At 35.7% G+C, this 23,887-nt stretch overlaps 3 protein-coding genes across 3 annotated transcripts in view; 2 read left to right on the forward strand and 1 right to left on the reverse strand.

Moving 5' to 3' along the window:
* On the forward strand, positions 1-11,812 carry LOC122528959 (protein argonaute-2). The gene is made up of 20 exons (XM_043654640.1): positions 1-181; positions 296-1,137; positions 1,354-2,244; positions 2,371-2,676; positions 2,821-3,024; positions 3,320-3,443; positions 3,519-3,892; positions 4,075-4,194; positions 4,273-4,546; positions 4,640-4,798; positions 4,875-5,040; positions 5,121-5,211; positions 5,293-5,456; positions 5,540-5,813; positions 5,910-6,094; positions 6,185-8,383; positions 9,213-9,233; positions 9,694-10,004; positions 11,023-11,661; positions 11,753-11,812. Exons 1-16 carry the CDS (start codon positions 172-174, stop codon positions 6,273-6,275), a joined length of 4,275 nt encoding a protein of 1,424 aa, XP_043510575.1. The 5' UTR covers positions 1-171; the 3' UTR covers positions 6,276-8,383; positions 9,213-9,233; positions 9,694-10,004; positions 11,023-11,661; positions 11,753-11,812.
* LOC122529080 (protein FAM13A) lies at positions 10,831-23,210 on the forward strand. Its single transcript, XM_043654867.1, has 11 exons — positions 10,831-10,875; positions 12,387-12,537; positions 12,633-12,998; positions 13,081-13,324; positions 19,192-19,362; positions 19,485-19,626; positions 19,711-19,941; positions 20,030-20,227; positions 20,309-20,962; positions 21,053-21,300; positions 21,438-23,210. The coding sequence occupies exons 1-11, from the start codon at positions 10,831-10,833 to the stop codon at positions 21,649-21,651; spliced, it is 2,664 nt and encodes an 887-aa protein (XP_043510802.1). The 3' UTR covers positions 21,652-23,210.
* The window catches only part of LOC122529068 (uncharacterized protein PFB0145c-like), a 12,232-nt gene continuing 5,496 nt past the window's right edge, over positions 17,152-23,887 (reverse strand). Inside the window, exons 13-14 of the mRNA XM_043654848.1 lie at positions 18,244-18,395; positions 17,152-17,489 (exon numbers count right to left, since the gene is read on the reverse strand). The gene's annotated coding sequence lies outside the window, so the exon portion shown is untranslated. The remainder of the gene's footprint in view (positions 17,490-18,243; positions 18,396-23,887) is intronic.

Raw genomic sequence — 23,887 nt, forward strand, 5'->3', positions numbered from 1 at the left:
AAATTATTAACTGCCGATAAGCTGACGCAATCGGAGTAAGTTCTTCCTGCGAACGAGATAATTGTGAATTTTCGAAAAAAAAATTAATCAAATAATTATTCAAGATAATTACTGAAGCACGCACAGGAGATATTGATATAAATAATTTGTTTCCTAGAATCAACATAAAATATGGGTAAAGGTATTTTACAATATCGTAATATTACGTTAGTAATAGTATTATAGTAAGAATAATAAATGTAGTAATTTTCTGAAAACAAACGGTAAATAGCATACATATATTTATATTACATAGGAGGATCAAAAAAGAAGTCTCAGAAATCAAAAGAGGCTTCTAAACAAAAAAGTTCTAAACAAAAACAAAAGGATAGATCCCAAGAGCCAAGTACCTCTCGGCAACATCAACCATGTAGTTCTAAACAACAACAGCAGGCATTACAAGATACCCCACAAGAACAGTCATCAAGTGGTACCCAACAACAGAAAACAACACATGATACCCAACAACAGCAGTCAACACGTAGTACGCAACAACAGCAAGTATTACAAGGTTCTGAACAAACACGGCCATCACGTGGTACCCAACAACAACGGTCACCACATGATACACAACAACAGCAGATATTGCAAGGTACTCCACAAGCGGAGTTATCACGTGGTACCCAACAACCACAGTCAAAAACATCAGTCATCACCTTAGTGTACTCACCAATATATACTCCTAAAGTTCAGTCACAACATGATACCCAAGAACAGCAGTCACCACATGGTGGGCAACAACAGCAAGTATCACAAGTTACTCCACAAGAACGGTCATCAAGTGGTACCCAACAACAGCAAACAGCACATGGTACACAACAACAGCAGGTATCACAACCTACTCAACAAGCATGGCCATCACGTGGTACCCAACAACAGCAGCCACCACATGGTATACAACAACAGCAGTCACCACATGGTAGCCAACAACAACAGATAACACATGGTATGCAACAACTGCAAGTATCACAAGGTCTTCCACAAGCATGGCCATCACATGGTGCCCAACAACAGCAGTCACCACATGGTATCCAACAACAGCAGCCACCACAAGGTACTCAACAAGCATGGCCGTCACGTGGTACCCAACAACAGCAGACAACATATGTTATACAACAACAGGAAGTATCACAAGGTCTTCCACAAGCATGGCCATCACGTGGTGCCCAACAACAGCAGTCACCACATGGTACCCAACAACAGCAGCCACCACATGGTATACAACAACAGCAGTCACCACATGGTATCCAACAACAGCAGTCACCACATGGTACCCAACAACAACAGATAACACATGGTACGCAACAACAGCAAGTATTACAAGGTACTCCACAAGCATGGCCATCACGTGGTGCCCAACAACAACAGTCACCACATGGTACCCAACAACAGCAGCCACCACATGGTATACAACAACAGCAGTCACCACATGGTATCCAACAACAGCAGCCACCACATGGTACCCAACAACAACAGATAACACATGGTACGCAACAACAGCAAGTATCACAAGGTACTCCACAAGCATGGCCATCACGTGGTGCCCAACAACAGCAGTCACCACATGGTACCCAACAACAGCAGCCACCACATGGTACCCAACAACAGCAGCCACCACATGGTATCCAACAACAGCAGCCACCACATGGTACCCAACAACAACAGATAACACATGGTACGCAACAACAGCAAGTATCACAAGGTACTCAACAAGCATGGCCATCACGTGGTGCCCAACAACAGCAGTCACCACATGGTACCCAACAACAGCAGCCACCACATGGTACCCAACAACAGCAGCCACCACATGGTATCCAACAACAGCAGCCACCACATGGTACCCAACAACAACAGATAACACATGGTACGCAACAACAGCAAGTATCACAAGGTACTCAACAAGCATGGTCATTTGGTGGTGCCCAACAACAGCAGTTACCATCTGGTAGCCAACAACAGCAGTTACCATGTGGTAGCCAACAACAGCAGTTACCATGTGGTACCCAACAACAGCAGCCACCACGTGGTACTCAACAAGCATTGTCATTAATTCGCACCAAAAAAAAGTCGACACATGATACTAAAAAACAGTGTCTACTAAGTTATGAAAATACAAAGGTACTTGTTCCTATAAGACCATGGCCACGTGGTACTCATCAAGCATGGCCAACTACTCCTGTACCATCAGACGCATTTAAAACTAAGGTATCAGAAAACATATTATGTTCTCAGCTAGAACAAATATAAATTTTTGTCAAACTCAGAAGAGTTCTGTTTATTAAATGTAATTTAATGGTAATTATATGTCTTTTGTGTGTATTTTCTATTTAGGAGTCTGTAGAAATAAAAACTGTACAAGACTACTCTAAATTGATACCATTGAAAACCAGCCGTAGTGGAGGGCAGGTTGGTAGAAAAATTATTGTAGAAACGAACATGCTTAAACTCAATTTTCCTAAGAATTTTCAAGCAAGGATTATACATTATGATGTCGATATTGTACCAGATAAACCGAAATGTTTTTTAAGATTTGTTTTTGAGGAATTCAGGAAAATACATTGTCCGAATAGATATCCTGCATTTGATGGCAGGAAGAATGCATATAGTGCAAACGATCTTCCTTTTGGTAATGAAAGTGTAAGTAGTAGATTGATAATGTGCTTTTATTATTATGTGCATAATTTTTTTATTTTTGTATCCTATATTTTTAATATTTATTTATTGTAAAATTAAATATTTTTGTAGATATTTATATATGTTTATACTTCTCCTTTATTATAGAAAGTAGAAGAAATAGATGTTTTTGATAAAGAACACAGAAAAAATAGAACATTCAAAATATGTTTGAAAAAAGTTTCAGTTCTTGATTTATCATGGTTAAAAAGTCAATTGACCATTGAAAATTTTGATAATGAAACAAAACAAAAGTGTATTCAGGCATTGGATGTTATTTTACGACATGGTCCTGCATACAAATATACAACGGTAAGTTACTGAATATTATTTATTCTTCAAATTTAAGTAAAATTTATTTAATACTTTAATCTGTTTATGTTTTATTATAATTTATTAATGCAACATATGCTAATGATACATGGTATTATAAGAAGTTTATTGTCAGTTCTTTCCTCTCCTCGCATACTTGAATATTTTGTCTTCGATTCTTTCTTGTTTTAACTAAGCTCCTCCTTCAAATCATCGATCTTTGCAAAACCTTTTAATACATTATAATGAATTTAATGCACTCGAATCATTATTTAATATAATAATACTTCAATAGGTTGGCAGATCACTCTTTCAACCACCAGAAGGTAGAGTTGTATCATTGTCAAATGGTTTAGATTTATGGATTGGTATATTTCAATCTGTTATAATTGGATCCAAGCCATATTTGAATGTAGATGGTAATATATTAATATAATCATATGTTTATCTATTAAATTTGAATTTTAATATATAATTTTTATGTGTAAAAATAGTTGCACATAAAGGATTTCCAACAGAACAACCAGTTATTAATTTAATGAAAGAATTCTGCAAGAATCCAAGATCTGATGTATTACCAGCAGACATAACTGCAGCAGACATAAAACGAAATGGAGATAAAATAACGAAATTCTTAAAGGGATTAAAAGTTCAATATGAATTGCCTGGTCAACCTACCACTAAAAGAACTTATAATGTAAATGGATTAGTTCCTTCTCCAAGAGAGAATAAATTTTATTTGTCAGATGGAACTAGCTGCACAGTTGAACAATATTTTTTAAAAGCTAAAAAGTATAAAATAAAACATAACGATCTACCTTGCCTTTGGGTGGGATCTAGATCTACCAATATCCATGTGCCCCCGGAGGTAAACACAAAAAGATATATATTGTTGACTGATAATTTTTGTTTACATAGAAAAAAAAAACCGAGTTCACTTGTGACCGTTTAACGATGTATTAATATAAATATAATAATATAGATTAAGTATGTACATAATATATACTTAAAGTTATTACACTTAATAATAATTTTATTTATATTTTGCAGTTATGTACAGTCGTAGCTGGGCAAGTCCAACGGAAAAAAATGAATGATATTCAAACTTCCAAAATGATTCGCGAAGCAGCAACTGATACGAAGAAACGTAAACAGAAAATCTTGGAGGGTGTAAGAGATTTTTTAATTATTTTTATATGTAATTAAAAACCATCATCAGAATAAATTAAAATATTGATATGTTTACAGTTTGCTAAAATGGATGTAAATCATCAACCAACTTTAGTGAACGAATTCCATTTTTCTGTACAAGGAGAATTTGAGAAAGTGCCAGCAAGAGTTCTTCAAGCTCCCATGTTGGAATATCATGAGAAGAACATTAATGTACAAAAAGGAACATGGAGAGCAGACAAATTTTTAAATCCATGTACTTTACCAGATAATTCTTGGACTATATTAAATTTAGACGGATATGTGCGTGATCCTGATTTATATAATTTACAGTCTAAATTGCAACAGTGTGGTTAGTAACTAGAATTAAAATACTAAATTTTCTATCATGGTATTTAAAGTATTCTTTTAGTAATATGTAACTTTAATACTGTGTATTTTATAGGTAAATCTCTGAACATGAATATTAATAAACCTCAAACTCCATTTAGAACTCTAAGATTACAAAGAGATAGTAGAAACATTCAAGAATATTTTATGGAGAAAAAGCAACAAAGCATAAAACTTGTAATAGTAATACTTCCGTATGTGGAATACGCATACAGTAAGTAACATATTATTATATTATTTTATGTACGAAACATAACATATTTTATTATAACATATTTCATTATTCGCAGGTGTGGTAAAACAAATTTCCGAAATTCATATAATTGGCGGTATTGTAACTCAATGCATAAGACAACAAACCTTAAAAAGATTAAGCGATTCAACGATTGGAAATATTTTGTTAAAAATTAATTCAAAGCTTAATGGTATTAATCACAAATTGGCTCTGTCTCATCGGTAATATTATTTATGTTTTTTACAGTTATATGCAAGTATATATGTGAATTTTATGTACATAAAGTATGGATTTTTTTCAGTCCTCCTTGTTTAGATATACCATGTATGATTGTTGGTGCAGATGTGACTCATCCATCACCTGATGCCGTAAATATACCTTCCATTGCTGCTGTAAGAATCTTTACTTCACCATTTGAATCATGCAAATGTCTGTTTATATAAATACAAATGTTCAATAATATGTTAATGTAGGTTGCAGCAAGTCATGATCCCAATGCTTTCCAATATAATGTTGAAATAAGACTTCAATCACCGAGAGAAGAAATAATCGCCGATTTGAAACAAATTATGATAAAACAATTAGTTTATTTTTACCAGAGAACAGGACATAAACCTCGAAGATTAATTTTTTATCGGTTTGTAGATGAAGATATTAAATGTACAAGCTTAAATACTAATGCAATATATTTTTAATAAATGCTTATTTACACGTAAATAGAGACGGTGTAAGTGAAGGCCAACTTGCGCAAGTGATAAATTATGAACTGTTTGCAATAAAAGAAGCTATCGCGCAATTAGAGAACACTAAAACATGTATGGTGCCAATTACGTTCCTCGTAGTTCAGAAACGACATCATATACGTCTTTTCCCAACTGATATGAGAAATTCCGATGATAGAAACTTTAACGTTCAAGCAGGTACCATCGTTGATTCAGAAATTACGCATCCAACTCAAATTGATTTTTATCTCGTATCTCATGCTAGTATACAAGTAAGTCGTATTCATTGTAATATATGCATAGTATACAACATATTTATCACATAATACGATACAGAGTTTAAAATATTTACATTAATAAAAATATAGGGTACCGCGAGACCTACAAAATATAGATGTATATGGAATGAAAATGGAATGCACGAAGATGAAATTGAGGAGCTTACATATTATCTTTGTCACTTGTTTGCACGTTGCACGAGATCTGTTAGTTATCCTGCACCCACATATTATGCTCATTTGGCTGCTTTTAGAGCAAGAGCATTAATACACAAGTAAGTTGTTATTAAATCATCGTTATGTTATTAAATCATATGTATATATATATATATATCACGGTGTTTATGATTTATATTTCTGTGTAGCGTTGATTTGGATTTAACTAATCTGCAGAAAGAACAGGACAAAAAATTGAATTTACAATTAAATGAAAATTCACCTATGTTTTTTGTGTAAAACACATATACATGTATGTATCTTTTTAGTCTTTATATTTGATGTTGATCATATAAATTCTAAAATAATATTAGTGTTTAAAATATCTTATACATGGTAAATGAAAATAACTTTTTTGTATGTTACTCTAATAAATATATTTTCCATAATTTTTTAATATATGTAAAATATATTTTATATGTCTGTTTACATATATTATTATATTATAGTATATATAATTGTTATTTTGTATCTTAGTTGATTTTACGTACAATTCGTAATACTGTGTAATATTACGTATAAATTTCGATCGACATCGAACGTGGAAATGGTTTAGAATATCAGCTTTGAAATAATTTACACGGAATGTAAATTATTTATGTAAAAGCGTAGAGTCTACTATACTTATAAATACATAAACTTATAAAAGAATTTATAAAAAAATCTTTACATGTATACGTAATGTTATAGATCAAGTCGTACAAAGACATCTGGAAGTCCAATTAAGGCGCAATTACAAAAGTTCCCAAATTAATCCTTTTAACTGGTTCTTTTTGCAAATGAAAATGTGATGCATTCATGAACATTGAAACATTAGTACTGCATATTGGTAGTGATGCAGTAATGAATTAATCTTTATCTCTCTTTTCGCGAAGAGTTGCTATCCTATATATTTCCCATATACACACGAACGACCAAAGTATCATTTGTCGAGTCCATTTAGAATTATTTAGCGTGTATCTTTTAATCGAAGTCTGTCCAACTAGCGACTCGTGTCCCTCTTCAAGAGAATAGCCCCCTCCATACTTACTTTAATCGAGTCACGGACGAGGTACATAAGCCACATTTCAATATTAGCATTTCGATATCCACGAGTCGAACAAATTTTGATTTGAAAAAAAGAAAGCTAAGAGGAGATTAATTTCTATACTTCTGTAGTTGCAGCCTTCTTTTAATTTCATTTAACTTCAAAATGCATTTTATAGGGTTGTACGAATTGAATCTCGTGAATCTATATAATTAATTAAGCAAAGTTGTATAAATCTGCAAATTATACAGATCTTATGCGTAAGGTGTATTATAATGTATTGTAAAAATAATAAAAATAATCAATCCAAATCTCCTTACGAAAGATACGAAAATATCGCCCATAAGTAATTTTGAATACAAAGCGAAAATCCCGTTTTACTTTTAAATTTATTTTTTCAAACGATTTGCTTTCAAATTCGAACGAGATAAACTCGATCTTCAGAACTATTATAGACCAGGCATGTGTTTGAGTTGGTCGTATGCCTCGTCTGTGCTCGAAGTTAATGACACGTTTTCAGAAATGGCGCTTTGTTTCCAAAAATGAAAGTAATTCGTGTTCAAAAATTTTTCGAAAATTTGTCATAGTTAGAAAACGGCTGGATCGTATAGATTTCGTATGATATTTTTCTGATACTAAATCCCAAATTTCAGGTTAAATACTCCTGTCAATTTTCGAGAAAATCACTTCAATGGATCTGTTGGTATTCAAACTTAAAACTAGTTTAAACAAAATTATTTTTCAAATTTCACGCTTCATAACTTTGTACCGTACTACAAAGTTCTTTGGCGTTCAAAGATCTTATCAAATCTGAATTTGAAAACTTCAGATACAAAATAATGTAGCATTTTATAATTAATATCGTGCAACTAACATCTCCCCAGTTTTGAAATAACCTGCTAAGTTCATAAAAATTATGAACTGTTAAGTTTATAAAAGTTTATATTCATTATACTATGTATAAATGTATTCACATTTATTTCTCCTTCAATTCAGTTTCCTAAAGCCAGCATTCTTAATTAACGTTTCAATAAATGAAATCTTTCAGCTGTAGCTACTGATTTGATCGCTTTTGACGATCGTGATGGCGATCACAGATGGCGTAAGGAGCATTCTAACTTTTCTCGGTATTTCAGAATGTGAGGCACGAAAAGCGAGTGACACGACGACCCACATGATGTCACGTCTATCCTGTGTTTAGTTAATGTTCTTGGTAATGGAGTTTGGATACACACAGCAAATGTCCGTGTAGCATTGCAAATTTCGAAGATAACAGAAATTATTCTCCGCGTAGGACATAGAGTGCGTAGTTTTTAGAAAGGTATGTTAATTTCAATTTATTTTCAATATTTGACTTCGATTACTATTGGTATGTATATATATGTATATGTATGCATGTACATACGCGCGTTGCGTTTTATATATGTATGCATTCTTTTTTTTTTTTTTTTTGCTTTTATATCCGTTTTCTATCTCTGATTAAATATTTTTATATTTAGTAAAATTGAAATGCACGTTAAAGATAGTACATGCGTAGGTAATGTTATTGTCATACATTTGCCAGTAATTATAAAGTGGAAACAAATAGACGATTATTGAGCGTTAAATGAAGTATGTTATAAAAAGGGATGCAAACTGCTTTTCCTATTATATTAATAACTATTCGAAATGGGAGAAGGATCAATGATGAATCGCGAACGTGTAATAGTAGATGAATGCATTTACTTGCATAGCTACGAAAGGTCATTGCACGTGTTTCTATTCCTGTTGATATAGTAGAAATCGACTGAAATGTATCATTTTCGTACTATTTTAATTAGTTATTTATAATCAGAACAAAATTAAATTTCTTAAATTTGTGATTATGTAGATATTACATCGTTTAGAAATATAAGATAAAATATTTCGGATAAAGTTTAGAATTAGCTTTCTCAAAGTGTACAAATTTTGCGAAAAATATGAAGTGAATTTCAAGATGTTGAACAACAATATATGTACAATAATATGTAATTTTTGTAGAGAAGTAATTTATAATAAATTATAATAACTATTTAATGCAAAAAAAAAAACAGACAGAGATTACAATTTTATTTTATTTTTTTTTTCGTTGACTGAATGGAATCCTGATAGAGTACAGTATTTTGTTGCAGGAAGGAATCTGAAATGAAGAGGTCAGCTATTATGTTACGCAGTTATCACGCGCGAGATAAAGAGTTTTTATTGACGTATCAGAGATAATAAAAAAAAAAAAAAACTGAAGAGACTCTAGTTTTATTTTACAAACTGAATATTTCATTGGAACGAGAATTTATTAATTGATGCGTTCGATTAATTGTTAATTGTTTGCGAGTCTCTCCGCTCTCGTTTCACCGCAGTCAATCTTAGGTCTTGTTCTTCCATAATGCCTCACCTTCATTCCTTCTTCACTTTGTCTTACTTTGGTTTCCTTGTTACTTTTTCTTTCGTTCACTCTTTCGTTCTTCGTTCTTTCTTCTTCTTTCTCTTTCCCTTTCCCTCTCTCTCTTTCTCTCTGTCTCTCATACACGCTACTCTCTCGCTCTCTCTTTCTCTCTCATGCTTCTGCAATTCTCTTTCCTTTTCTATATATAATTTTACCTTCGTCTGAGGTAGGTCTCTGTTCTCGCGGATACTTCACGTGACCAGAAGCGTCTATTGATTCTTGGAGGCAGTGCATGCGCCCTCGTCCTCGCAATATCTGCTGCCAAGGGGGTATGTAATACGCTGGAAACGCTGCTCGAGTTCCGTTCGCCTACAGGAGACGTGAAGGGGCCGTCGTTGAATATAGAAAACGAAGGGGTGAAAACGAGGAAAAAGCACGGGAAAGGAGAGCCAACGCAATTCGCGAAAACCTCAGTATCGCTTCGCGGAGCGCTAGTGCACATTCCCGCTTCGGTCGCTATGATCATTGTAGTTCTCACGAGGTATATTTACTTCCATTTCCTTTCGTCCGGGAACCATTGGTTAGTAAACATCTTTTTCATCGGTTCATACTTTCGTGGTCGTGCATAAAAATTCGAAAGGCACGGTAGGATATATTGTTTACGTACTCTCATTTCGTTCAGTTGTTTCCCCAGTTTGGAGGATGCAGACGTTCGTTCTTCGTTGCTACACGATCGTCGACATATTGATGCTGCTTTACGTGTGTTGCTTAAGTGTGAAAAGGCCATTAACAAACGGTGCAAAAAGTCAGATAGATCTCGTGTGCGTGATTGTTAGTTGAACCTGACTAAGATATATCAGTAAATTGCTATCGTTCGAAAGTAAACAGTGTCTCGATGACATGTTACAACTGCATGTTCGCCTTTCGTGATATTTTAGGTCGCAGTATTTTACAGTGAATCGTTCGAACATCAGAGACACGTACATATATACGTGTATGTACGTCTGTTAACTGAAATTTGTCCTCTTCTCCCTCTATCATCCCCATACGAAGTTCCGTCGCATCTGTGTGAAATATCGATCGTTTATACGATTAATGTTTTATTAGGCAGTTTGGTTCGTGATGTCGAGCTGACTGGCAGATTTTTACCTCGCCAACCCACGTTTCGTTCATCACTTTATGCTTTAGCAGGCATTAGGTTGCTCGTGTCCAGAATGAATCGGTGATTTTTCTTTTTTTTTTTTTTTTTTTTTAATGAAGATTGTCTTTTTGATCGGGGACAGATTTTCATGCGTATGTATTGCGAGTAGAAATTTATTTACGTAACATATCTTGGTTGCTTTTTCTGGCAATTACACGCGTTTTAAATGAATCTGGAGCCGAGCTCGAAGAAACTTTCTGGAAATTTGAAAGTACTTTCGAAGAATTTCAAAAGATCGCGTATCCACATACGCATCGAGTTGGAATAGAGGAAACTGGCGATCTAGCAATGAGAATGGAAACGCAAGGAGAGACGATACGACACGATTGAAAGATGTATTTTATTTTGTTTATTTCAGAAGGCAGCTGCAATAATAGTTTAAGGAGACACGTGGATCATGCGAGGCCAAGGAGCGAAGTGGTGACCTAAAACTCATCCTTGTTCTGACCCTCGATGCTTACGCTACGGCTGGTGTCGACTCACTTCCTGAAGCAGCCATAGGCAGTGCCCTTCGCCTTAGAGAAAGGGCTCGATGCGATGTGCCGTGATAGGGACATGAACCCAAAACTAGTCAAATTAAACGATCTCTTTTTAACGTCGTATTGGTTGCCAACATCGATTTAAAAGTTGCTCGAAAGTTTTTCGTGCGCGTATCGACGGAGGACTCTTCTTCGCCGGTCCCTTCGAGAGTTTTCGTAGTCGCTCGTCCTTCTAATTTTGCGCAATCCGTTTACCCCACACATCGTTCCTTGCCCTCTGTTAAAAANAAAAAAAAAAAAAAAAAAAAAAAAAAAAGAAAAAAGGAAACCTTCTCTACGAGACTGAATATCCGAGACTTGTCAACGTCAAGTGAACGTGAACGTGAAACGTGAACGTAAACATCAACGTCAACACATCCAGCGTTAACCTCAAGTTCGACCTCACCATCGACACTCTCACGGAAGATAAATATAAAATAAATCCGAGGAAAGAATTTCACGTCAAAGCGAACGACAAGGTGATTAACGAAAGTGTCATTTCGATCATCCTTTTACTTTTCTGTTCAAGAAAGTTGTGCACGATCGTTTTAATTTCTCGGTATCATCTAGGTATCATAACTACGTGTCTATTGGGAAAGAAGTACGAAGAAAAGAGCTAAACGAACAGCTGAAAATAGCGTAACTCGAAGTAGCGTCCAGGCTGAACTCTATTTACTTCAACCTGTGGAGGGTCGCGAGGGAGTGTATTGTGAGTGTCTCCTTTCCATTCCAGCAATTTTTTCGGTAACTATTTTATATTGAATTTCGACAAATATATTTGACGACGGATAGTTACTGCGTTATTGATATCAGCTGATATATGATCTCGGATAGAGCAGCTCGTCGTCATCCTGCACGTACGTTAAAGAAGTGCATAGCACAAAAGGCTTATCGATCAAGCTACTCTTACTCGAGATTAAATATCACGACGCCCATTGTTCGGTTCGTATCGGATTCACATCGGGCAGAGACACACTTGGTCTTTTCTTGGATTTATTTTGAAACGTAATTTAAACGGCAGATAATCAAGGAATTAGGATTATTATTATTATTATTATTATAATTAAAGATTATTATTATTATTGAAATTGTTAATTCAACGAATCGTACGGCACGGCAATTGACAAGTTAATTTTAAGTAGAAATAAACTGAATTGAATCAGTGTGGCGGCGGTGGCGGCGGCGGTGGCGGCTCGCGTTGTAGACAAAGTGGGATGAGACGTCCTCAGCAAGATCATCACCATCTTCACAACAATCACCATCATCACCATCATCATTACCACCATCAGCATCACCATTATCATCACCATGGGCCATCAACGAGTCCTACACGATCTCGACAGATCCACGAAAAGGTAAATTTCCCCATAGACGCGGTTTCACGCATCATCGACAGTTAATAATCCACGATAATGAAATTCGATCATTTCCAAGGACGAATCCCGTTTAGCGAAAGTGAAGCGGGTTCTGGCAGTGTCGTTGTTAGGACGTAATGGAGGATCTACGAGGATCTTCGGTACCCGGTTAGATTCGATCGAGCCGTACCTCGACACCGGTGTCCCATTCGTGGTGCACCGACTGTGCAATTACATCGAGGTTCACGGATTCCAAAGCGCGGCGGTGTTCCGCCTTTCTGGTGGTAGTCCAAGACTGGCGGAAAGACTGAGGGCCGCCTTCGAGAGAAGAGGTGACGCTGATTTGGAAACGGCGGCCTGCCCTCCGACCGCGGCAACGCTTCTTCGCCAGTATCTGAAAGAATTGCCGCAACCAGTTGTTCCGTCGACTCTCGTTGCCAGACTGTTGTCCATTCATGCCCGTAAGCGTCTAGAAACGTCCTTTTGTCTTCTGTTTTTTTTTTCCTCACGTAAAAAGAAAAAAATCTTGTTTACTTCTGCCAGAGAACTACGCCAACGATCGCGACTGTTGGATTAATTCAACGAAAGAGCTACTGTCCACTCTGCCGAGCTCCCACTATCGTCTGCTCGGCTACCTGGCTCTCTATCTAAGCAGGTATGAAGCCAAACACGGGCGTAGCGCCGGTGTTTGCGGAGTTTTCGCCCCCGTGATTCTACCTCATGTCCCACCTGCCACCACACTTCTTCGTGATATCCTAGCCGAGGCATCTACGCTTTTCCCGGATTGGTAAGTCGCACACACGTGATGTAACTTGTATATTTGTTTCCCTTTTTTAAGTGTGTGCACGCACTGCGAGATACAGAAACACGCGAAATTGATAAAATAACCAGTATTTAGATTCGATTATTGGCCATAAACCGCGTTATTATTAGCGGTTTTATGTAATTCGTAACAGCTATGTTCTGACCTAATGTTGGTAGAAAGAAAAAAAAGGAAAAGAAACTAATAGAATAATTATAAACCGTACTATTATCTCAGAAAGACATCCAATCGATCGACCGTGCTCGTCTTAAATTACATGTTGGCGTAGTGTAGTAAATTCTGGCTGTAGTATTTTTTTTTCCAATTTCCTACGGTTTCGCGTATAGATAGATTATCCAAATTATTTAAACTTATCTCAATCGATGCCACCATTATAGCTTGATCTTCGTTTATTATTAAATTTCGTTCGTTTAAATATTTAATCGTAATCTCAAGTTATACTCGGGGGGGCCCCCCTGTTGGATGTGCGTATCGATCGTTGATCGATTGTGTTGGGATAATTCTTCAAAACACGGCCAATAGTTCCTTTTGTTCCATACTTATTTTTCGATTAACGTTCAAGGCGCACGTCACATGCTCTTTGCATAGTAATATCACAGGCATGCGTTTCATATCGATTCAACAGCTTTCAATTGCAACGAAAAAGAAAGAGAACAGACGGTGAAGATGTAACGTGTAATTTCTTGGCTAGCTTCTTTCATTTATTCTTACATAATGAATATCAACGTACGTACCAAAATAGCAGGTGTTTTTGATCTATATCTCCTTGTGATGTATATAATCATCTTCATTTTCTCATACTTTGATTAATGATATCTGGATTGATCATCTGGATGATTGATTAATGATCTGATAAAAGGATAAAGATTAAAACTTGATCATATGTAAATGTGCCTCTTTTTTTCTTTCTTCTTTTTTCAAACGCTTATGTTTGTTACATTCATATGCAAGTGTTTAATGTTAGATTTAAAAATTTTACATTTTGCTTCATGCATAAGATCTTACTTCCTTGGCTTGTGCAAAAATACTAGAGCTCGGTGTTACGTACTACGCAGATATTTCGGCTAAAATTATTCCAACTTTGCCATTAGGACGCGCAGTTCCTTAATTTAGCTCGAAGAAATCGTAGTCACGCGGCTCACGGTCTTTGATTAACAATGTGCTTTCTAATACGGCGAAAGACACGAAAGGAAGCTTATTTTTCTTTCTCTCGTTTCTTTTTAACAGCACTGAAAATGTTCGAGCGTTAATAAAAACAATTTTCGTAAATTTTTTATCGAACGAGTAAGTTATCGATTTCTACGAAAAGAAATCTATTTTTCTTTTTTTTTTTAATCAGTATTGAAAATGTTTGGGCGTTGATAAAAAATTTTCGTAAATTTTTTATCGACCGAGTAAGTTATCGATTTCTGCGGAAAGAAATCTATTTTTCTTTTTTTTTATTTTTAATCAGTATTGAAAATGTTTGGGCGTTGATAAAAAAATTTTTCATAAAGTTTTTCGTAAATTTTTCACCGAACGAGTAATTAGCGGAAATTACTATAGTCAGTATGTTTTCTGGCTTTTGGTCGAAATTTTTTCACCACCATCTTTGATAGTTGTTCAAAAACAGTAAACAAAGAAAATGAAGTTTTGCTTTCCTACGTAGGTCACGCTTATTTTCGTCGATCTTGAAATCCACGATTCCGTAGGTTGCTCCAGTTTAGCCTGAAGCGAGACAAATTCCGTACGATCGGTACGTAGAGAAAACCCCCCAAAAAGGAACACGTTTGTTGATTTGCAGATAATCGAGACATCTGTCAGAAAAAAAAAAAAAAATCCAAAATTACACTCCCAAAATCAATCTGATTTCAGATTGCTGTTTTATAATTGACACGTTTGCAACATGCTTGAGCACGTATACCGTGCGGTCTAGTCATCCGAGGCGCTGATCCAGCAGTGACGTAATCCTCCCTAATAAGTTTCGTCGATGTTAAAGCATAACCACTCTCACAAATACATATATACGTGGAATCGTTGCAATGCGTTTCGAAGGATCATTTGGCGCAAGCCGGCTTTCAACGGGAGAAACACGCACATCAATAAAAACAGTTCAGAAATCGAGAACCCCTCTTAACGAAAGTTGGCTAAATACTAGTATACAAATCGAATCTCTCGTTTTTTCCTACAGACACGTGCCACCTCGATTCTTGCCTTCAATCTTTTAGCTAATTTTCTTGACAAGAAAAGTTAAAAAAAAAAAAAAAAAAAAAGCGGGTGTGTTGACTAACAAACATCGCCTAACGATGTTTGCCCGAGCGATTATGGCTTCCGTGTCGTTAGCGAAAAATTATCCTTCCGACCGTTTACGTTTGTGTTTCATAAGCCCCGATGCACATGTATCCTATTATCGGCGGTTTAACGATGTAGCACCGTGTTAAATGTACGTCGCCGGCCAGAAATAACGCCTCGTTGACGTCACCGGTGCCAAAAACGCGATCGCGAGATATCCAAGTTATATTTGTTACGGTTTCGTTGTACGATTCAATTTCATGCCGAGAACGAAAATGATTTTCTCGTCCCGTCTAGTTTCGTTTCGACAGAGACGAATGTACAGCACGATGCACTAGAGGAAAGTGACTATTCGTTAGGATCGTAGTTGAAAACATCGTGGCGTTAAAGATCGTCGAGTTGAAGGTACTGTCGCTGTCATGTAAACATTAATCTTAAGTTGAATCGTGAATTAATATTAAATTTTGTTGAGTCGTGTCAAACGAACGTCGGACTTGCCAGTGGCAACATTTGAATTATTTTAAAAAAATAATAATAATAATCGTAATCTTTGTGGCTTAATTTTTGCGTGCGAAACATTATGTAATTGTAGTAATTTTAGCCATCATCGACGATCACGAATCAAAGGGGAGGAGGGAGGTTCCAATTTGATCGATCCTCGAGATCGTCACGTGAGCCATATGTGCTCACACATACACATATACACGCGGTTTTCGTACGTGCACCGGCAATTGACAGTAAGAACTTGGAAAATTACGTTCGTCACGCGGAGAGACGAACCACCACGAGGCGCACGGGATCGGTGTGTCAGTTGCAGAAACAGAATATAGAGGAGGGTCGATCGACAACAAACCGTAGTCTGATTCCTAACTTGTTCGAGGTTAACTCGTACACGTTCGAAAGTTCCATTCGATCGACACGTATCGCCGTGAGTGCAACGTATTTGTCAAGAAGGTCCGAGAAATCCAGAGAACACCAGTCTCTTCCTCTCCCCCCTCTCTCTCTCTCTCTCTCGCCCCTGAGAGAAAATCAGCTCGAGTCGGCTCAGATGTGACAGTTAAACGTTGCTCGTTCGTCGCGAACGACAACAGCTCGTTGTAGGGACCTTTGATCGAAAAGTTGCGCGTGTTGCACGAGTGTTGCACGGAAGCAACCGAGGACGCTTTCTCGTCAAGTTCTGTCACCGGGCGACCATAAATGTTCCGTCGAATCACCGAGAGACTCGTGTTCGCGCCGGTGGTCCGCCATTGGAAACGAAAGTTGATGCTCGTGATCACATGAACGATCGTTGCGGCAAAAAGGACACGCGTACAGTAAGTTTGTTGCGCGCTTCCTTGGCACGTTGTCCGAACCGACAGGCGACAGAAGGATCGGCTCGTTTCTCATTCCTTGTTTCTATCAACGATTCTTCTTCTTTTTACAGTTTCACGCACGACGAAAATCCCATTCTAATGATACGCAGGTGACAATTGTGATTGGTCAGTTTCAAGTATCGGGAAGAAATACAAAACAAAGTTGTATTCGAGAAGTTGAGATCCTTTTAATGTAATCGAACTGCGCAACTCAACTCTGTACACGATACATGTTAAAACCGTAAGAAGTAATTTGATTTGAAAAAGAAGTAAAAAAATAGGAATACCGTACGACGTGTCGTTACATAACACCGGTGCAAAATCTCCTTGCTACTTTTTATCGAGTAAAGTCAGCTAGAAGCATCCGTAAAAATGCAGCTTTTCTTTGCCTTTGCGACGAACCTATACCGAACGAGTCACATTGATTATTTTGAAGGTTACGGAGATGTAATAGCTCGTCGTTAAATAATCTTTGCATTGCCCCGAGATCCCCTTTGACACTAAAACTAGAATGAAAAAGTATATATTTGCAGCAAAGAAATTAGTGCAAGGTAGTTAAAAGAAGTTAATAATACAATAAAGAACACAAATTTCTATTAAAAATCACTCGAGTGTCTAAAAATATACTGTTATAGATATATAAATTATAAATTAGTCATTTTGACTATTTTGGTAGCTCTACTGTTAATGGATAGGAATAGCCAACAATTATACAGAGTGGGCCGAAAGGTCACTTCCTACTAAAATAAATCCGTAATTTTTTTCATATATTTTCATATATTTTTTTTTAACATTTGAGAGAAATAATTTTTAAAACATAATGAAAAAATCATGTTTGAACTTAAATTTATTTTAAAATTATTTTTTCTTATATTTTCTTATATTGTTTTATTAAAAAAAAAAAAAAAAAAAAAAAAAAAAAAATAGGTGGGAAGAAACTTTTGGTCCATCGTGTATTATGTCATAGAACATTTCTGACTGATTTAAAATAATTTTAGAGCAGGTGTTATTGAATTAGAATTCCAGTAAAAATATTCAACTCTTTAATTCATGCGTTAATCTATCGCCGCCTTTTATCGTTATTCGTTAAATGGATGTGTACGCCTATAAAACGTCACTTGACGATTACAAAACTCGTTACAGCTTGATTGTGCATTTCTATGTCTGCGGCTTTACAAAGTAGTGTCCTTTACGTCGTCAAATATTGTTTTCGTTGGGGCAGCTCGAAGGTACGATAAAACGCGTAACGACGTGACCTACCTCTCATGGTTGACGCTCTCAAAAGACATTTCTCTCTAACACTGATCGATTACAACCCGGCGTATCCTTTTTCTCTTGTTGAAAGTCCGGCTCACACTCGACTGTGTAACTTTTCGATTTCCCAACGACGGATGTTGTCAGACAAATTGAATCTGTACAAAAATATGAAATTTCATATCGCGATATTTTTAGATTCATATCTCCGCGGAGATGTTTTTAAATCTTAAATTTACATTTACTGATATTTTTAAATTTGCACATTTTTGTTTGCATACTTAATTTACATTCGTTCGTGCAAACAGGAATTGCATTGACTTGTGCTTTGCAATTTCCTCGTTACTACCACTTATTATATAGGGCAGCGGTTCTCAACCTTTTCCTTCTTTCGTACCTCTTATAAATCCCACCACCTTAAAAAAGTTTTCCAATTTTTTAAATTTCTAATTTTTTAATTTTTTTAATTTTTTAGTTTTTTCCACCCATCTCTCAAACGTGTTTTTTTTTTTAATTTAAAAAAAATTTTTTTTAAATTTCTTTTAATTTTCTAGCTAAACAATCGAACGATTCAAATTGATCTAATGACGTCTGTAGGCTCTTATTTTTGATTTTGCATTTTACAATTGATTTCAATTTTTCGTAATAGCAGTCTAACACAAGATCAAGACCACTAAAAAAACAGCATTAAAATAGCATAAGTCACTCTTTGTAAATCGAAACTCTATGGCCTTGTTTTTGTGTTTTTATTTCAACTACTTTTTTTGGTGTTTTTTTCGTCATTACCAATATTATTTTCGCATGTTCCTAGAGATACGCGAATCACAGGTTGGGAACCGCTGATACAGGGGATGATTCATAGACTATTTCTCAAATTTTTCTGATTCATTTACATCTCGGTAGAAAGAGCAGCATGTCGGAAGGAATTTTCTCTAACGGTTCGTTTTCTTCCAGCGTCCGTGACAACGTGGTGAACGGCGTGATCCCTGCGAGCGATTGTAAGATCTGCAAGGATTCAAAAGACGAGCCGAAAGATTTCGAAGGCGCGTCGTTGCTTTGCGCGCTGAAACCGCGTAAACGGAAAGAACGTCACGAATCCTGTTGTCAAGAACGAAAATTGATAAGGTACGATAAGGGACGTGTGAAAAAAAAATGTTTTTCCAGCGAAGAGATTAGACACGGAAACTGTACAGACGCTTGTTCGATTTGCGCTCGTACTCCCTTTCACGAATTGAACGCTTTTTCAGAAGCAGTAGCGAGGAACGTGTTCTTGAAAGTCCCACCGAAATCACGGACACGATCAGACGCGTGAGCAGTCACGAGGATTTTAACAGTGAGAAACATTTGCACATTTTGTCTCAACTCGGACAAGACATGGGTCATGGTGTGGTAAGTTTTCTAAATGTTCAAGTATCTGTCACGCGTGTAGATGTAAATTGCGCTTTACAGACGCGAGGTATTTTATATTTGTAGAGATGCGGAAGTCTTCCCTTGCACGAGAGAACGAATGTTTCACCAGTGTCCAAGAAAACCCCACCGATCTCGTCGCCGTGCGAAACAGTGTTAGAAACAGAGAAATTCGAATGCGACGCCGAAAAACTGAGAAGCAGCGAACGTTTCAGTCGAAGCATCACGCCGAGAGGACGAAGGCAGGCTCGACGAAAGAGGGTGCACAAGGTTGCAGATGCAGAAAATTCCAGTAAGGTAAAATTTCTATTTGTTCTCTAGCGTGAAAGAATGGAAATGTACGTGTGGAATGTGCATTAACGCGAAACTGCAATTGCTCCGTTAGGAGAACGAAGAGGAAACCGATAACATTTACGTATCGTCGAACCCCAGCAGCTGCAATGGCTCTCCGGCACAAAGTTTCTTGGAAATGTTGAGCAGTGGACCGAGCCGATCGCCATCGCCAGCTCGCCCGCCAACAGTTAGTCATGAAGATCTGAATAATCCCAGCTTAACTAATTGGACTTTTCAACGACAAGAGAATGTAAGCAAAACTAGAACGTTAAACTCAATTGCCGATCATTTTCAATGACGATGGTTTCAATGACTAATCTCACGTTCCCAGAGTGAAGCTGCCGATGCACGAGTAGAAGCTATGCTTTCTCCGCGAAATTCTTTATTGCTGCCCAGACGTTTTTATTCTGAAAATGAAATGCAACCGGGTGCTTCGAACATCGCGGAACTTGGTTTAAAGAATTTAACCAAATACATAAACGGCTTGAAGAAAAAGATAAAGAAGTACGAGGATGAATTCGAGGAAAATTTTGGTTACCGTCCGAGCCATTCTGACAAAATGAGCAACAGGGATATCAAACGATTGTGTACAGAATTGAGTAAATTGCGGAAGGAGCATAAGTTGTTGAAAGAAGACCCGGTCAGCGCGTTATTGGCTAATGTAAACAATAGAATGAGAGTGACTAACGGTAGCCCGACAAACAACAATAACAGTCAAGAAAAGTCTAGAGCGGTGTCAATGGAAGAAATGATAACAGAGATAGAAAAGAAACTAAGTGAGAAGAGATTAAAATATAACAGACCCGAGAGTATGGAGGAATTAACCTACGAGCAACTGATAGACGAGAAAACTGCTGTTCAGAAAGCTTTGCTTCACATTGAAAACACTTTTGGCAGACCAGTTTCTAAAGAAGACAGAACTATCGTACGACCTTTGTATGATAAATATAGAACTTTGAAAAGATTGCTTATTAGGGCAGGCGTGGTAAGCAGCATATTTTATAAACCTGTGTGTAACTACCACGTACATACATGTGCAAATTATCTTTAACATTTCTTTCTGTTTCTCTTGTAGAGTAGAAATAAAGATAGTATTCCAGAATTAGCTACTATTTTGGAGCATGAAGCAATGGATTTTACATCGTCCAATTTACCTAATAATCCATCTGATACAGAGAGGAGAGCTAGCGAACCTGATATGTCACATAGAGGTATTTTGGACTGTATAGATTCGATAGATCAATTACCAACTGATAGTGATAGTCAGCACAGCAGTAGCGAAGGAAGCCGTAGTAACAACGAAAGTCTTCATGCACTTCCACAGTGAGTGTCTAATATCTGATTCATTAAACTGTCCCTTAAAAAAAAAAAAAAAAAAAAAAAAAAAAAAAAAACAAAAAAAAAAAAAAAAAAAAAAAAAAAAAAAGATACTATAAACAAATCGGATAATTTGATTTTAGAGAGGAATTATTGGCGCAACAACAATTAACCAGGGAAGAGAAAAAGCGTTTGCGACGTGCTTTAAAAGAATTGGAAGCACAATTCGAAGCTCGTGCTGGTCGTAGAATGCAAAGGGAAGATCGTGGCCCGCAAGTCACAACCGTTTACGAATCATATAAACAGGTTAAAGCGAAGCTTCGACTGATTGATGCTCTTGTAGCTAAAAATGCTTGACGCAGTATTTAATGACTACATACATTCAACAACAAAGAGAACTTCGAATATTATGAAACATTCGAAATATATGCAGTGATTATTATATGTACCACCGAACCTTTGTACAACATTCACGTGATTATAAAAAAATGCTATTGTGCAAGAGCAGTGACAACCAAAAACATTTTTGACAACAGAAAACGAGGCAATATGATAATTTTAATTTGTCCAGAAAATCAAAATATTTTAAGAGAAGAATGAAAATGATCGTCGTCTCTGATCGCAATATCTTGACTTTGATTCTTGACTTTGATCTATTGATTACAATTGGTCAACGACCTATTTTAAATCAAACTGATATAGAACATGTTTGCGAAACTCTGAGCTAATCTCAGAATGCTGAATTCAGTTCATTGAAAGATTCATTTCCCTTTAACTCTGACGAAATAGTAATAGTCGTTGCGTGTAACGATGATATTTTATACGAAATATTTTCAACGATAATTTCTATTATTGTATTTAACTAGATTGTTTTGATAAGATTCTTGTTATTTCGATGATTCATTGAAGTGCTTATTATAAAGTGATATCTTACGATAATAAATAATAAAATTAGTACCAGGTTAGTATTCTGAACTCTAAACACTAATAGTTAGAAAGTGGCTACAGCGTTATAAACAATCTGTCGATTTGCACCTGATTTCCTTCAGATATTCAACATCGATAAAATAAGGAAATGCTTATTGCATGGTTACTGTAAATTTTGCCTATTTATATACATAAGGACATCACGTAACAAGATATTAAAGACGTGCCACTGATTTGTTTCATTTTAAATTTTGTACGTATTTTTAACAGTATTGTTTAAAATTTCGCCTCCTTTTTCAGTAGAAATTTAGAAAAGTTTATTTTTCATGTTGCATTATCTGCATATGCGCGTTATATTACGTAAAATAAAGACAGTTTATATTCGTGGATTTCTTTACGCGTTCGATTAAATATTGAGTATATAAATAAACAAAAAAAATAAAGAAATGAATTGTGTTGAAACGAGAAATTGTTACATGTACGTATTTTGATACAAATCGATGAACACGCAAGAGTAAATTACAAAAGAGCATTAAAAACGAACAATAACAAGTGATTTCATAATAATTGAAATGAAATTAACGAGTGCATTATATGCTAATCTTTTTTTTAAAATAGCCATTAGATATTTATATACTTTTTCTTGTACTTTATCGGTTAACATTTTCAAATTACTATTATTAACAATCTTATATCTTTTTTTTTTTTACATTATATAATATAGAATATCATTTTCTTTAAAAAATCAGTATGCCAATTGAACGGAAACAGAAAGAACAAATATCTACAAAATTATACATTATTTAAACTAAACTTGATACTTATTTCACTTGTTCAAAGATTATCATCAAATTGAACGTTGAGAGTAAAGAACAGATCTGTGGGGTTATTTGTAATGTAAGTACCTTGTAAGAGATATCACATGTTACAATTGTAGAGTACTATAAACTGTTACAGTCTTATAGCTGTATTAAACATATTCATCAAAATCTCGTTAGTTTTTCCGTTTTACATTTGTACAAGTAAAATTTTAAGGCGAATTATTCTGAAACAAATGCAGATATAATGTATGTAAACGGTAGCCTTAAAATTCAACTTGATAAAGCGTCTTAAACAAAGGTGCTAGAATTTTAGTTTAAATCGTATTAAACGAAAGAAATGCTTTGCGAATTTTTATCGACATGGAAGTGCGCCAAAGGGGTACGCGTTTTCATTATGATTTTGTAGGAAATGAAGGCTGCAGAGCTTACCTAGCATTTATTAAGAAGTTACAATACCAGTGTAGGAAGTATCCTATAAATTAATATATATGTATATATATACATATATATGTATATGATTTAAAATCTTGACTAAAATTGATCAATGTTCAAATTTTTAAATCTATTATAAAAAGAATTACTAAAATATTATCTGCGTAGATTCAATTGGTTCCTTCTGACATATTTTGATTTAATTTATGTTTACTTTATTATGAAAAAGTTATGGCGGCCCCAGCTCCTTAGCGCTAATCCATTTCGCACACTCGCATGAAAAATTTGATTTCTTTGAATATTTTATTATTGTATTGGTCCAATTGATATTTGTTATAAAATTTATCTACCGAATTAGAATATGTGGTATGAATGAAAAAGATTTTTTAGACCAAAGCATTTTTTAGTCTGTG

The sequence above is a fragment of the Frieseomelitta varia genome, unplaced genomic scaffold (assembly GCF_011392965.1).
Source record: "Frieseomelitta varia isolate USP_RPSP 00005682 unplaced genomic scaffold, Fvar_1.2 scaffold_130, whole genome shotgun sequence".
Classification (NCBI taxonomy): domain Eukaryota; kingdom Metazoa; phylum Arthropoda; class Insecta; order Hymenoptera; family Apidae; genus Frieseomelitta; species Frieseomelitta varia.

Bases quoted from the DNA above. Each gene is read 5' to 3' on its own strand.
- LOC122528959 (XM_043654640.1), top strand. The intron at 4,195-4,272 runs GTAAGAGATTTT...ATATGTTTACAG, and splicing joins AACAGAAAATCTTGGAGGGT to TTTGCTAAAATGGATGTAAA. The intron at 5,814-5,909 runs GTAAGTCGTATT...ATAAAAATATAG, and splicing joins TATCTCATGCTAGTATACAA to GGTACCGCGAGACCTACAAA.
- LOC122529080 (XM_043654867.1), top strand. From the start codon at position 10,831: ATGAATCTGGAGCCGAGCTCGAAGAAACTTTCTGGAAATTTGAAA. The intron at 12,538-12,632 runs GTAAATTTCCCC...AATCCCGTTTAG, and splicing joins CTCGACAGATCCACGAAAAG to CGAAAGTGAAGCGGGTTCTG. The intron at 19,627-19,710 runs GTAAGTTTTCTA...TTATATTTGTAG, and splicing joins AAGACATGGGTCATGGTGTG to AGATGCGGAAGTCTTCCCTT.